The sequence below is a fragment of the Aptenodytes forsteri genome, unplaced genomic scaffold (genome assembly GCF_000699145.1).
Source record: "Aptenodytes forsteri isolate BGI_AS27 unplaced genomic scaffold, ASM69914v1 Scaffold413, whole genome shotgun sequence".
NCBI classification, from domain to species: Eukaryota; Metazoa; Chordata; class Aves; order Sphenisciformes; family Spheniscidae; genus Aptenodytes; species Aptenodytes forsteri.
Window position 1 is genome coordinate 269,475 of NW_008794372.1, and position 16,166 is coordinate 285,640.

General features: G+C 37.7%; 1 protein-coding gene across 1 annotated transcript in view; it reads right to left on the bottom strand.

Annotated features, from left to right (window-relative positions):
• CEP126 (centrosomal protein 126) overlaps positions 1-16,166 on the bottom strand; it is a 41,813-nt gene that overhangs the window by 22,742 nt on the left and 2,905 nt on the right. The window contains 3 exon segments of the mRNA XM_009287766.1: positions 296-494; positions 6,246-6,351; positions 8,356-8,501. Coding sequence (XP_009286041.1) covers positions 296-494; positions 6,246-6,351; positions 8,356-8,501 — 451 coding nt within the window.

The following is a 16,166-nucleotide window of genomic DNA, read 5'->3' on the forward strand; positions in this document are numbered from 1 at the left end:
GCCAAGAATTCCGAGACACAAATCTTACGTTCACAGAAAGAAAGACAACACAACAGATATCTTTGAAGAATTTGTGAAACTATTCTTACAAACTTTTTTAAAGATTTCTGATTTCTTACTGAAAAATATGTATAATTTTACTTTAAATAATCTATTGGTAAGGCACAATGCAGTCTGCCCTCAGTTGTCTACTTGGTAAAGTGTGCTTAACAGACCTTTCATTTTTATCACATTCAAGAAACTTTCTATTACATTTAAGAAGCATCATTTAATGAATCACATGAAAATATCATACCTCCAAGTTGCTGAGATGCTGTTTTTCAAGGAGTTGTTGCATTTCTTTCAGATTTTTCTGGAAGAGAAGTTGCTTACTATCCACATTTGTTCTACTGCTCTCTTGTATTGTTTCATCCCAGCCAACCATTGCTGAAATCTGCTTCTGATGGAAAGAACCATTTCTAGATGCTGATGAGGATGAAGTGTCATCTGTGGTTCTTGATGCAAGCAAATAACTTATTACTTTGGCTTATTTCTATGCGTCAACTGTACACTTTTAAACATATTCCTTTCCAAAAGTATACATCATCAATAAATGCCTGGCAAGTGAAGGACAGCTATACTATATGTAACTACAGGTGGTACTGTTAGTACTATCTAAAACTGTCCAACACTTTCCATTTTAAACCTTCTCTTCTGTTATTTATAAATAGTCAGACTTTTGTGATTGCGTTGTTGGGTGACTGCCTCAGGCTGAATTATTCTGGAAAATGTCAGCCAACAGTTTGGTCATTTACAGAAATAGAACACGGAGGGTTTTTTTTTAAAAAAACAAGCAAAATGGCCTTTATTTGTCCATAAGGTTGGCTTCTATAGAGGATAACTATATACTGATGCTGTGAGATATTCCCTTACTTCAAATAGCAGGAAGGCTTTGTAGTATCTAGAGAGCCCAATTCTACTGATGATGTGTAATGGCAGTAATGTGGTACATTAAAGAATTTGTATTTGCTACCTGAGAAAAAAAACTTTGGAGTAGCTATTGTAGCTGGGTATTGTGGTCACGGTGAGCCCAAATTAAGATAGAGGAAACCACAGGTTTCTACAGGATGACGATTAGCAAGAACCATGAGGCTGGTTGACGCCCAGGAATCAAAGAAGCCAAGAAGCATGTGAAGCCACATGACAAGGAAAATGTGCAATCAGAGACCAGGAAGGCAGGGACTGCGTAACAAGATATGTTCAAGAATAAAAAGCAGATAGAACTGGAACAAGGCTGGGTAAGATCACTAGGAATAGGAACCAAGCTTCGGAAAACAAGAAGCAAGAACTAGGTAGATATCAAGGATGACAAAAACAAGAAACAAGTAGCTTTAACCAACAAGAAAGGTAGGCATTAAACAAAAACCAAAATAACCCACACCCCAAAACCCACCAGCTCATAGGTCAATCAAGCTTTAGTCTTCTGGAAATATAACTATTACCCGGTTGCCAGCTATGCTTCACTGCCTAGGTAGAACAGTTTAGTGAAGGACACTGATCCTGCCTTTTGGTTCCAGGGCCCTAAATGCCCTTAGTCTGGCATATTCAAAGTGGCACTTACAGAAATCTCTCACCAGATCCATGCTTTAAGTTCTCACATCTGTTCAGTAGAGCCATAACCCTTACAATTGATTAGAAAGCCAAGCTTATGTCTCACTATTTTAGGATCAAGTATTTGTTGTACTCCACAATGATTACAAATGGTGGTAGAAGGAGAATAGACCTTGGAAACAGATTATCAGTATAAACTTTCAGTGAAGTTATTTGTAAAACATGTATACCGTTACTAAAAAGGGGAGATCCAGCTTTTATTTTACCAGGTTGATCAGGTCCAATATTTGAAATGATACTTTGTCTCAGCAATCCTTGGATTTTGAGTAACAAACCAAACCTTATTGTCCATTCAATATGCAGATACTTTCCAACATTCCCAGGATGCATTTCTGATATATAGTTCCTTAGTGGCATCAACACAATCCCTTAAATATTACTAAATTGGGTGAAGGTGTTTAGTGAAATTTGTGGGAAAAGTGAACTTTTAGTCTATATGCAACTAAATATGAAAATCATGCTTCCACATATTTCCCTCTTTTTTTAAATAATTAGAATCTGGCCTGACAAGATGAACCACCACTCACATTTTACCCTTCCTCATTTTCAGTGAAGGTGATGGTGAAGATGATGGTTCCTTTCAGATATGGGCAATATGCAGTGTAGGAACTTGTAAGAAGATATGACTACTTCATGCCACACAAAGCTATCTTCCTTAACAGCTGGCACCCCATTGAGCAAATTTGAACAGTGTAGTCACACAATACGTACACAGACCTCATCCTCCTCTGCTGCTTATCCAGCAGAGATGCATTATTAAGAAACATGTATTGCTCCTAGCTGGAGATGGCTACCATATGTCTAATATATGTACAGAAACTCAATAACCCCTTTCCTTAATTTCTCTCCATTTCTTCAGTTTAAGTTTCCACAGTTCCTTGTTCTGAGCCTTCATCTGTTTCATCCTCTTTCTGTATCTGAAATTATACTTCCTGTTAAAATCAATCCCTTTTCTTTTTAGTACATCTGTGTCAAATGGGTAAATAGTCTAATGAGACCTTTTCTGTATTTATTATAACACTTACAATTTTAGGACAACGGAAAACTTTCATCCCATCAAGATTATTGTTATTTTTCAGAAGATTTTATACAATATTCCAAAAAGGTTGGCTTAATTGCACTGACCTAAGCAGAGATATATATTTGGCAGAGTCTAAAAAAGAATTTATTATTTCTGATGAGATGGCTGATAGCAAAAAGGGAGAACAACTTCTCATATTTATTTATAGAACTCAGAAAACTGCATTCTGTATCCTTTTGAATGGGAATCATTCCTCCCTATCCAAAAACTTTTTGTACCTATCCACTTTTAAAGACTTTGTTACTGTGGACCAGACTGATATACACCTGGCCCCCAAAAAATCTATGGGTTTTTTGGGTTTTTTTTTTTGGGGGGGAAGTTTCTTGATATATATTTGGATGTTTAGACCATTTACATTCATAAAAGTTTCTACATTCCAACTTTTTCCAGAGAACATTTTTGATTTGTCATAATCAAGTTTCTATCCCAAGACTGAACCTAATCAAATACAACTTTTTAAACACAAACAGGGAAATATATCTTGTACAAAGAGCAGCACACCATTTACATCCCTCATGTGCGCACATCCCAATCCCTGGTGGCTAATGAATTGACCAAAATCTTTGCTTCAGCATTTAATAACTAAACCTTACTAGAAGCAGAGTAGCTCTACTGCAAGCACAGACTACAATCTTTCAATCATTAGGTGTTCCAGGATTTTTTGCTTTTCTCCAAGAGGAGGTAATATGTCTCCATTGCTTAATTCAATTTTTTACAACTTTTTAAACATAGACATTGAGAATTCTAGAACCTTATAAAATTCACCTATATCCAGTTGGGTCTGCAGCCATACTTATCTTGAATACTTAATGCAGTATTCATTTCTTCCTTTAAAAGGGGACTGTCAACGAATTCTATACATTCTATTTATGAGGAAGGGAAAATTCTAAAGATGATACGAGATTTTTGGTTTGAGTGTTTATAGAAGTGTAAGAAGAGATAGAAATACAGAAAGGGATCTACTACCTTATCTGAGTTAGTTATTAGCTGTCCCAAAATTTCCAATTAAAGGGATTATAAAACATTTTTAAAGCTTTACAGCTCAGAACTGGTGCGTTTTGAAGAACCTTCACCTTTGAGAACTTTCTCAAAATGCTTTTCTGTACCAAAGCTTACTTTGCTGTACTGATTTGCAAGAAATTTATTTGCCCTCTAAGAGAATTTTGCACAATTTTTGGAACTAAGGCTGAAAACACAGAAATGCCACTTTTATGACCCACACAAACTATGGCTCCGAGACCAAAACTAAAGGGAACAACCCTGCACTATCATCTTCAGCAGCAGACCATGCTGCATAACACATGTTCAGTTTGAATCTCAGTGCTTAGTAAGGGATTGTGTGAGATGCAGACAAAAATGCATAGAATATTTTCTGTCACAAGGAAGGAAGACAAATTGTTAGCATTAGAATAAGCAAAGCTTTATTTCATATTAATTTGTATACTTTGCCCCTATACAGAAGCCTGTACTACAATTAATGGCTTTAAACTAAAGGGGGGGAGATTTAGACTAGATATAAGGAAGAAATTTTTTGCGCTGAGGGTGGTGAAACACTGGCACAGGTTTCCCAGAGAGGTGGTGGATGCCCCATCCCTGGAAACATTCAAGGTCAGGTTGGACGGGGCTCTGAGCAACCTGAATCTAGTTGAGATGTCCCTGCCCATGGCAGGGGGGTAGGACTAGATGACCTTTAGAGGTCCCTTCCAACCCAAACTATTCTATGATTCTAATAACTTAATTCTTTTTCCCTTATTACCACACTGCCAATTGTCTCTACATCCTCCCTCACCCACCCCATATGGCTCCTACTCAGGCCTCCTAGTTACCAGCTGGGGAAGAAGCAGCACATTCTGTGGCAGGTTCCAAGATATTTGTATGCTGTCTTATCCGTACTAACTGGCTTGTGACCTGCCAATAGGTCAATGTGGACTCAACTTTTAAACCTTTTTCATGCTGGGGTCACTTGTTTGAATAACTTCTTCCTTGCCCAATTGCGAATTTCAAACTTGTAGAAATATAATTATCTTTGAGATTCTTAGCGCTCTCTCAAACTTGGTTACTAGGGGAACACAAACTGTAAAAGAATATGAACGTATAAATTTAATTCTGTTAGGAAATCAGGTTATAAAAATGAAAATCGGGAAAAGAACACACTATCATTATTACAGGATAGTGAATTTTTAAAATTATCCAAATATAATATGGAGTGACAGCAATGTTATACTGTAAGAAATGGTAAGTGATTTGAAGAGGTCCTGAGAGAAAAATGTGAGCCCCTAGGGCACAAGGAGCAGTTTGAAGAAAGATGAAAAATAAAGAAAGAAATGATAAAGGCATGGGGAAGAGGCACTGAGCTGCTGTCCTTAATTGAGCCTATGAGTGAAACGAGACAAACGATCAGGAACCCTGAGACAGGGTTTAGAAACATCTACATTTTTTTGCCATATTTTCAACTTATATTTAGCAGGTAGATTTTTTGTTTGTTTTGTTTTGTTTTTATGGCTGGAATCGTCCTTTATTATGTCAATCCAGTGTAGTAGCTGCAGAACTGTATGTGTGTTGACTGGCAGATAGTATGAGTATTTAGCTCTAAGAGGTATGAAATGTTTTCTTAATTGCCCAGTTTATCGCCTGCAAACATGTATTAATCAGCAATAGATATGTAATCAAACTGAATATTAACATCACAATGAAGAACACACTGAAGCTCAAAAGTAGGGAGACCCCTTTTAGACAGAATTTATCTCTATTCTGGACATCTGCACAATTTACAGCATGCAGAAAATAATTATAATAATAGTAATAACAAAAGCAGCAACAACGAAAATAAAACCCTGAACTGAAACATTAAAGAAATGAGAGATTAGGAAGGGGATAATCAGGAAGGAGTATCAAATACAGCATATAGATAAACTATGCATGAAGAAACATTCGTGATAAGTCAAGGTATCTTAGAAAAAGTGCTTGGGTAGAGTGAAAAGTATGCAATTCAAATTGTATGTGATATCAAATGAAAATGCAGGTGAAATTGTTATCAGGATGCTCAAGATACATATAGAGGATGAGAAATTTAAAGGAATGACAGCTGGAAAGAAGATAAGATCATGGGATGAATATACAGACTAAACTATCCTTGAATGTCAAAAGGAAAAAATCTGCATGAGAATAAGAAATCATCTAGACAGAATACTTTATTATTCATAGAACAGCAGATGGTTTGATAACCATGGCAATCTGAGTCAGGCTATAACTGGATGGGGACCGGATTAGCACCAACTACTCCCAGAATTCTGCTGAAGGGAAAAGGTTTGTGTCATCTCCTCTGCTGTTTTACCAAATGGACACAACCAACTCAAGGATGTTTCATAATGTTTCATTGGAACAGTTCACAGAAATGCTTTCTTTGCCACGAGAGAAATGGCCTACAATTTCTTAAAGAGTAATTGTCTGCTGTTTATTGAAAACACTAAGCAATTTACTTCCTTTGATCATCAGAGTAAACAGAAATGCTTACCTGAAGTTGGTTTTGTTTCTGCTGGGCAAGCACAGTCCTGGTGTTAAAACTGATCCTTTAATTTGTTCAAGAGCTTCTTCTAACTGAAAAGCTGCTTTTGTCTGGACTAGAAGGATTAGAGTAAAAAACACAATGGAAAAAAATATTTTAAAAATTGGAATATTTTACCATATATGGTTTGGTTAAGTTTCTGAAGTTTGGAAGCCTAAATCCAGACTGTTAAAATAAACTGAGTGGTTTAGCATCATTAGACATGCTGGAGCATCTCTAGTTCCTCTGAAACAAAACCCTAGTCTATTTAAGTCTTTACAGTAACACGTATTCAATAGTTTTGCTTTATGTTTTTAGACTGCACTGCTGAAAAAACAGGAGGTTAAAAAATCCAGCAGTAACTTTGTATTTACATCATGATTATTCTGCTCATGCACTAAGACAAAGTTATGGCTTGCAGATATTTTATAGAGGCCAAATTGTAACTTAATAATTGAATCAGCAGAGAAAGAAAGAGCCCAGACAGGCACAAGGTATTGCCTCTTTCAAGTAAGTAAAGTAGGGTAGAAACTGGCAGAGGCAGAATTGCTATAAAGGAAAACCCAAGAAAAAAAATTGTGATTCATTATACTGCTACACAGTCTGGGCTGTCAGTAGAGCCATGAAGAAGCCCTAAAACAGTACTGTTCTATTTTGTTATTTTAATCTGACATTTGATCTTGAAGTCAGAGACATTACCTCACAGTTGGCGCAACTGCAGTTGGGAGAGTAAATCTGTTAAAGAATACCTAAGTAATATACCATATCTTAAGAGTTTCAACACTGGAAAGTTGACTGGAAATCAGACTTGGCTGATGCTGTTAAGCTCCTGCCAATCTGCACTGATTCCAAGAAAGCAGGAACGGAGTTGAAGTGATCATTACTTCTCAGCAGCTAGAGAACAGCTTAAAAAGCTGACTAATTCAGCAAAAATTATGTAATACATTAATATATGCTAGGACTGCTTTTACTTAATGACAAACAAAATGAACATTCTTGAATATTTCATATTCAAGGATTCAAATAGCGGATCATGTTATCCTAGCAACTTTCAGTGGCCTTGTAACACCTCACCCCCAGCTGTGAAAGCACAGTATTGTAAGCAATAAGCACACAGCAGTGAAAAAAGTGGGGAAAACCCAGGAAGCCACAATATCCCAAGGAGGTGATGTACTTACTGTGACCGGAATATAATGAAATATCTCACAATACAATTTTTAGAAAAAAAAATGTTTTTTTTAATTCCCTCTACCCAATTTTGTCATATGTATCAGATCTGAACTTCTTGTCAGTTAAGTTTTGCTTATATGAATTCAATTCATTTGAGTGAAGTTAATTGTTCTGTTTGTGATGCCCATGCCCCCATGTAGCTGGACACAAGGGAGCAATGACTGTGCAGAAACGGGGGACATGATGGAGCGAAAGCCCCATAGCTCTCGCCTGTTTGGACACTGTCATCCTTGGTAAGTCTGCCTCTGCCACACCTCTCGCAGTTCTGAGGCCTAAACTTATGTCAAGGGCCTAAAGACCCAGGCTCTGAAACATATTTGAACCCACTGAGAGAGAAAACCTAAGGCAGGGAAGTAAAAGGAGAAGCTCGCCCGCATAAAGTTAAAAGTAAAACCAACTTGTGATACTGAGCACTTAGTTTAGTGGCGCATTTGAGTAAAAGATAAGACCCAACCAAGGGCTTATCTACCGAGACCACGTGGCAACAAAGCATAAAGGATGCGGACTGGAGGAGGCTCTTCGGAGCTCCCTCTCAGCTGGACTGAGATCCCCGAACCGTCTGTGACCACTGGCTTGATCCTTATCGACAGGTCGTATTACCCTCCCTGTGTATGTAATTGTGTCGTGTTATGTGTTACTATTTCGTGAACCTGTATGCTTGCTTAAAGGATTCTGCTCTCAATAAACTGTCACCATATAGCACCCGCCTGACTGTGGAGTCTGAGTAGTGGTCATTTTCCCCCCCCTTCTTTTGGTACTATACGGTGCATGACACTGTTTGCCTCAATTATATTCTACTAATAGAAAAACACTTGTATTGTGAATAATGATTAAATTTTAATTTACAAACCTATTTGCTTGTGCTGAGAAAAAGGCAGATGAGCACGCTGGAACTTATCAGTTGCTTCCTGAAGTTTAATTTTCCTCTGCTGCAGAACTCGTTCTCTAAACCTTTGTTCTTTTTCTTCTTCTTGCTTCCGTCTTTCTTCAAAGGCTCTGTATTTAAGAAGCAAAAGTAGATGATCCCTATGTTTTCTAATTACATTTACCAAAATATTAGTTACTTACTTATCCATTTGCAATTTTAGTACAAAAGCTTGCTTGTCCATAAATGAAATGCTATAAAGTTCAGCACAGCTGGATTTTTATGGTTTGTCTGAACGTAAATGGGACAGTGGGTGGTGAAGAAGAGACACACCATAATCTTTTTATTTTTTAGCCTCAAGCAGAGATTTGATTCTTTGTTATACATGAATTAACATGCAGACTCAACCAGTTCTTGTCACCAATGTGACTTTCACCACAGTCTTTACATTACCATGTAAATGTATCACAGTGGGCAGATCAATAGGAAGGTGAACTGAAAACACTCTCTGTGTGTGCCTTTCACGAGCTGTCGGGGAAATAGTAACAGTTTAAAAGTTGTTATTCAGAAATAACACAAAGGAACTACAGCTTTTACCTATAAATATGTAACAGTTAGTATCAACTTCTAGTTGTTGAGAAGCTTCCTGAAAGACAATCAGATTAGTACCACAAAATGGGATTGAAGTGTAATGTGAAACTATGACTGACAGAATCAGTTGTTAATATCAAATATGTTAAACGTGTCCTTCTACTGGCTGGAAAGCAAAGCAGGCTCTAGTCAAAAACAACCATCATCACAAAGCTTTCCTTCAGTAGGCACAAGCTTGATGAAGCTATGTGGAATTTTTATTCCTGCTGACAAAATCATCAACTTTTACTGACAAACTTAAACTAGCTCCTTGAGTGAAATATACCCAGTAAATTTATTGGCACAGTGCCTAGGTAGGCAAGTCATATTTAAATAATGGTTTTAAACTAAAAGAGGGTAGATTCAGACTAGATATAAGGAAGAAATTTTTTACAATGACAGTGGTGAAACACTGGAACAGGTTGCCCAGAGAGGTGGTAGATGCCCCATCTGTGGAAACATTCTATTCTAAATACAGTAATACTGTAAAAGTAATACTCTGCAAGTTGAACTTCTAAAGCCTGCCATGCAAGGATCACTACAACTGGTAGCTTCCCATCTTTAAAGTTCTCTGTGTGTTAGAAATGTGATTGGACAGGTCACTAGTACACTAAGTAGGGTCCCACTCCTAGCCAGCATTAGTGGAAAGAAAGGTAGTAATGTTTAGCCATATGTTCTTTGTTTCTCTCATCACAATAAGATACCTTCCCGTAACTTTAATCACTTGCAGTTGCTTCATAGATCTTCTTGCTTAATGGAGCAAAGCTGCTATTTAACAGAGCTACTCCTTAACTCAAGCTATTTTAATTATTCTTCCCTTTGCTTTTCAGGGGAAAAGTTCAAACTCAGATATTCAACATGACCCTCCCTAGTATCCCTTCAAAGTGCTGACTGATCACCTGTGATTCCCGTAACTTTAATCACTTGCAGTTGCTTCATAGATCTTCTTGCTTAATGGAGCAAAGCTGCTATTTAACAGAGCTACTCCTTAACTCAAGCTATTTTAATTATTCTTCCCTTTGCTTTTCAGGGGAAAAGTTCAAACTCAGATATTCAACATGACCCTCCCTAGTATCCCTTCAAAGTGCTGACTGATCACCTGTGAAAACAAACAGAAAAATAGTTTGAAATAGGTACTTTTTATTTCAGAAATTCTAAAGGCTGTAATTGCACAATAGTAAAAAATAGGAAAACTGCCAACTAATTCCCAAGTACACACTTTTACAGAAATATCCACTCTAATCCACTTGGAAGCCGAAGCGTAGCAGAGAGAGACATAAGGAACTTTCACTATTTTGAAAATTCATACATGCATGGTTGTCAAAACATACTGAAACTAATAACTGAGATTTCCTAGTTTTATGGACAAATTATAACATTTCATTAATAGAAACTGAAGACAAAATAGATACTATTTTGTTTAAAGTGGCAATGCACTGTAAACAGATTCCATGCAGCTATTCAAACCTTAAATCACGAAGACTACGTACTTGCATTCCTGCCATCATTATGAGTGCACCTTAAAACTCCTCCCCATATCATAAGGGGAAACTAGAAGTTGTGTAACATCTAATCTTCCTGTCTTCAACACTACACCTCCAGTACTACCAATGTTAAGCTCAAGAAAGAAAGCGGTGGAGCATATGAAAAGCCAAAAGCAAGAAGAGAGACAAAATATGCAAAAGGATCCACTGCTTTTGCTAATGTATGTAGCACTCTGGATTAATGTTCTCCAAGGTCAGAAATCAAAATGCCAGTGAACAACATAAGCAATTACTGCTTCTACTTTGGAAGTACATTTCCCTCAGAAAGCTCCATATCTCCCAGCAGCAGTATTCCTCACCATTGTCTTGGATCACAAGAACTGCTGAGACTACATTCTGTAGTGTATACAGATGGTAGCTTACATTTTATCTTAACAACCTGTTTATTGCAAATGACACTTAATAGTTACACTTTCAAAATCCAGGTGAATTTCTACAATTCAAGGTAACTCTTCTTCTAGAGATGAAGTTATAAAACTCTACAGCTTCAAATGAAGGATAAGACAGAAAATTGACTTATGCAAAGAGAAACAGTTAAATTAAAATATGATCCCAACACTGCAAGTTTCATTTGCAAACTTCAGTTTGTCAGCAAGCAGGAATGGCTTCACTTGAGGCATGAGGTGAAGCCAGACAAGCAGTTATCCAAAAATAGAAAAAATCTGCAGAGAACTCTCTCCACATAAAATGTCTTACTGCAATTTGGTTAAAATTTCATAGGAACTTTAACTGTTCGTACAAGTCAGAAGTTAGAACTAAAAAAGTAGAACTAGAGTTCATTGTCAACTTTCAGTATTCCTGTATTTCACTCACGTTAAAATCTGATACAGAAATCTGCAATATTTTACATCTTTATCCTGACCAAAGAAATAGGAAAATCACAACAGAGGAAACAGACTTGCTTATCCTAGTAAGTACTTTAAACACATTCTTCTTGATCCCCTTAATATTTCTAGAAGCTGCTCAAGAAGGCCTTTAGTTGAACTGTAGTTGTTAAATTCAGATATGTGGGAAATTCTACAACTTTGCACCTGGAGTAATTCCAGCGCATAACTCCAAAAAGGAAAGAGTAAATTCTGCAGAGTCTTTATTTATTTATTTTTTAAACGATTTTGGAGTATGACTTAGCTGAACTTTTCCACATTCCTAATAACACGCATTAAAAAAAGACTGTTGTTCCATATAGCTGGAAATGGGCAAGTCCAAATGCTGATGGAAGAGGGCTTTTTCAGCACAGCTCATCATGATCACTATTTGGTTTGGATTAAGACATGAGGGAGAAAAAGGATCTTATTTTAAATGAAGGAAATGCATTGAAGATATTCAGTGAAGCCTGCATCATTAACTTCTTGATCTCACAGACTGTAAATTGTGACACCCATGTGCATTATGTAAAATAAATAATTTTACAAATGCACGTTGACATCTTACAGAAAAACAGTTAAAGCAAATGTTTGTTCATCTACTCTCCTTAAGGCACCAGCTTAGGTTCATATCACAGATGTAACATTGGCAAAAGAGTATGGCTTTAAGATGGAGAGTTAGCAGAAGAATTTCCTGACCAGTGTTTTTTTAACCCAGTTTTTCTGTCTACTATAAACAACCCAGTGGTGCAGCAATTTTTGAAACGGCTGCCAAAATGTTTATAGTGAATTTGGAATACGAAACTTAAAATATTTAGCAGTTTCACATATACAGACATTATGTAGAAGGTATTTTTATGTTAAAAACAGTATGACTAGATGGTGGAACTATTTCCTGGTTAATTTTATTAAATTATCTTCACAGTGAAGTGATGGATGCCACATTCCCAGGTGGACTAAATGTTTACTACTACGTTGGATGAAAATAAAAAAAGGAATATATACAGCGCATATGGAATGCTATGAAATGAACCTTTTGATACCGAGTTGATATTATTCATCCATTGCCATATCACATTTGCAAACCAGTGCACAGTAATTTTAAAACTGAGGTAAGAGGGTATTTGTATACTTGATGACTACAGCAAGATCAAGAAAAGGCTAGAACGGGGTGTCACACTCAAAATCCCCTCCATGGGCAAACAGGAAACATGCCTTACAGCCTTAAAAAGATCTGCGAACGTTGCCCATAAATAAATTTTTTTATTTAAGTGCGATACTTACCAGGACCATAGGAACACATATTAACTCTATTCCCTCATCTTCTTTGATTATTGTATGCTGAATACAAAAGGACAGCCCCAGATTGCTGTAAGGACTTCAGAAGGACCGACTCTTACAGTGCCGTAAGGGCTTACAGAGAGCTGTCCTCCAAAATGCCCTAAAGGTTCACAGGAGGGCTGCCCGCACTATCCACCAGTTGTTACACTCCAAATCTTGTTTATAGGCAAAAAGTAAGCACACCTTATATAAAGCCAAGGATTTTTTTGTTAGCGTAATTCAAATCTTAAGAGTCTAATCATTATTAATCCAGATATAATTGCTACCGAAAAATAATAATAGTTAGAATACTTCTATACAGAGAAAGCCTCAATAATAGTGATAAAACAGTTTGAACTGTTATTCACACATTGAGTTTCTACGCTTTTCCCGATGCTCACGCTTCCATTGCTCTTCTGCATCCCAAGGCTGGTAGTTTCATTCTGGTGGTTCGGGGGTGTTATGGTGAGCTGTCAGCATCTGGAGTCCCTTCACCAGGAACAATATGATGTTCATGTTAATGCTTTCTTCTTCCTCACCTCAGGATACACTTGGAGTCATTTTTATATTTGCTAATACACTTTTACACCTTTGCTCTTTCTTTATCAACCTGCAGCTCCACATTACCTCCAAATATTCCATACATGGTGCCTTTTACATATACTACATACTATTCTTTTGTTCTCTTTGTTACTCCTAAAGCCAGTTTGTCAGATCTAGGTCTGCATTTCTTTAACCGACTATCGGTGAGTTGTTTATAGCCATGGGGTCTCCAGTGCCAACCCTGTGCGCCATCTCTTATCACCCCCTGCCTGTACTCCCCTACGCCGCATACTGCACCTCCAGTTCTCAGGGCCTCTGCTATCGTACCAGGCCTGTATTTCCCTACACTACATCATTATGTTACAGTCATAAATATCTCATTCTCTACACAGAATAACTGCTTGTTACTGCTATCTATAGAAAACTATGGTCATACCATAAAAAGATAAACGAAGGCAAAATAAATTAGCCACAGACACCTGGTCAATTAGAGAAATTGCTGTTACAGCTAAACCAAGCAAAACAAAGCTGCAGGCAGGTCAAGAAAAGTTCAGAGAGCGCAAGCTTGGCAAGCATCCGTCCTGAGGCCTTGCAAATTCAGCACAATCCTGTGGCCCATTACCAGCAGTGGCAATACTGGTTTTCAGGTCTACACGGTTACAGTGACCACTACTTTTCATAGTTTCCTTCTGATGTAGAAAGCAATACTAAATTCTTAACACTTTGCACTCTCTGTTTACCAAGTGCTAACACTTTTCTCCCGTTTCTGGCACTAGACAGCTTTTTGTTCTGTATCAACAACACTGATGAATAATTTAGAGCTTTATTAAATAATCAATGATAATCAGCCAGTAGGTGGAGCACAAAGCTTGTGCATATGTTGAAAAGAGAGTATTTTTGAAAAACCAGCAATAATGGGAAGAGATTGGAAATTGAGATATAGATATAGATAGATATATATATATACACACAGATGGATTAGCTATTCAGATTTCAAGGTAATTCAAAATGCTGAACCAAGACAGCTGACTGTAACGTTTATTTAAAAATGCACATAAGACAATTGCATGAGGAGATATTCTATTTCCACAACAAACTAACTACCTGCAACCAGTAACATCACAGTAAAATGGGATACACATTTTGCATTGAGCAGTAACAGCAGGATGGCTGCAGTCCCCAGCAAATCGGCAGCTGGTATTTAAAAAGTACTGTGGTATATAAACACAAAATATGATATCCTATTCATTTACATCAAGTATGTGTTTAGTCAGTAGCTCTTATTTCCGGAATACTGTTATTTAAACAAAATATCTGTCAGCTACTGCCCCAGAGCACATTTAATTCTTAAGCTGATCTTGAAATCACAACTTCATGTATTAGTGATTCAATAAAGGAATGACTTCCTTGATACTCATGCAACTTGTGTAAAGATAAGCAGTAGGCTGGTTGTTCACTGTGTTGAAGCACTGCTGTTGACACAAAACTGAGGAGCTTGGTCAGTACCAGAGATGCAAATAAATTGATGGCATCAGATAGGATAGGAATATGAGTTCCTTTAAGTATTCATTTTGAAAAAGATCTGTGACTTAAGTTACTGAGACTTTGCTTTGCAAAGCTATTACTTGCTCTTTTCTGTGCAAATGATGTTTTTGTCTTTTACTAATAAACCAATTAACTGAGCACACCTTGTCAGAAGTTGAGTATTTTTAATGCTGAACTTGCTGCATTTTAGAGTTATTGACAACAGATCAATACAACACTGTCAGGGAAAATTTCATTACAAGTACATTTAGAAAAGGTTGAAAAAACAGAAGACCTCAATCTACAAGCTCTCTGTATATGCAGTTCTCATTAGCTTAAAAAGTGCTGGGCATTAGGGGCTATCAGACTTAGACTCGGCCTTGGTATAACCTTGTTTAAAGGTAGGCTGGTGGTGGTTCTTTAAAAAAACACCAAAAAAACCCCACAGAAAAGTTTTCCTTCACAATGCAACACAAAAAGAATGAACCTAAATGACACAAGATTGAGAACAGAGCAGAAGCTCTGATGTATCTTCCCTAGATCTATTTGCTAAAGGAAATTCACTGCTATTACTTTTTAGCAGAGGCTTTATAAATTTAAGGCTGACATTAAATTCAGTCCTGCTTGACCAATTTGATAAAATTCTACAATGAAAGGACTGGCTTTGAAGATGAGGGGAGAGCAGTGGATATCATCTATGTGGACTTCACTAAGGCACTTGATACTGTCTGCCATAAGATCCTCATAGACAAGCTGTTGATGTACAGGCTGGATTAGTAGACAGGCAGGTGGACTGAAAACTGGCTGAATGGCCAGGCCCAGAGGGTGGTGATTAATGGCATGAAGCCTGGCTGGAGGCCAGTAACTGGCAATGTACCCCAGGGGTCAATACTGGGCCCAGTCCTATTTAACACCTTCATTAATGATCTGGATGATAGGGCAGAGTGTACCCTCAGTAAGTTTGCAGATGACACAAAACCAGGAGGAGTGGCTGATACATCAGAAGGTCGTGCTGCCGTCCAGAGAGACCTCAATAGGCTGGAGAAATGGGCTGACAGGAACCTCATGAAGTTCAACAAGGGGAAGTGCAAAGTCCTGCACCTGGGGAAGAACAACCCCATGCACCAACATATGCTGGGGGCCACCCCCTGGAAAGCAGCCTTGCAGAAAAGGGCCTGGGGGTCCTGGTTGACACCAGGTTGAACATGAGCCAGCAATGGGCCCCTGCTGCAAAAAAGGCAAATGGTATCCTGGGCTGCATTAGGCAAAGCATTGCCAGCAGGTCGAGGGAGGTGATCATTTCCTCTACTCAGCACTGGTGAGGCCACACCTGGAGTCCTGTGTCCAGTTCTGGGCTCCTCAGTACAAGAGA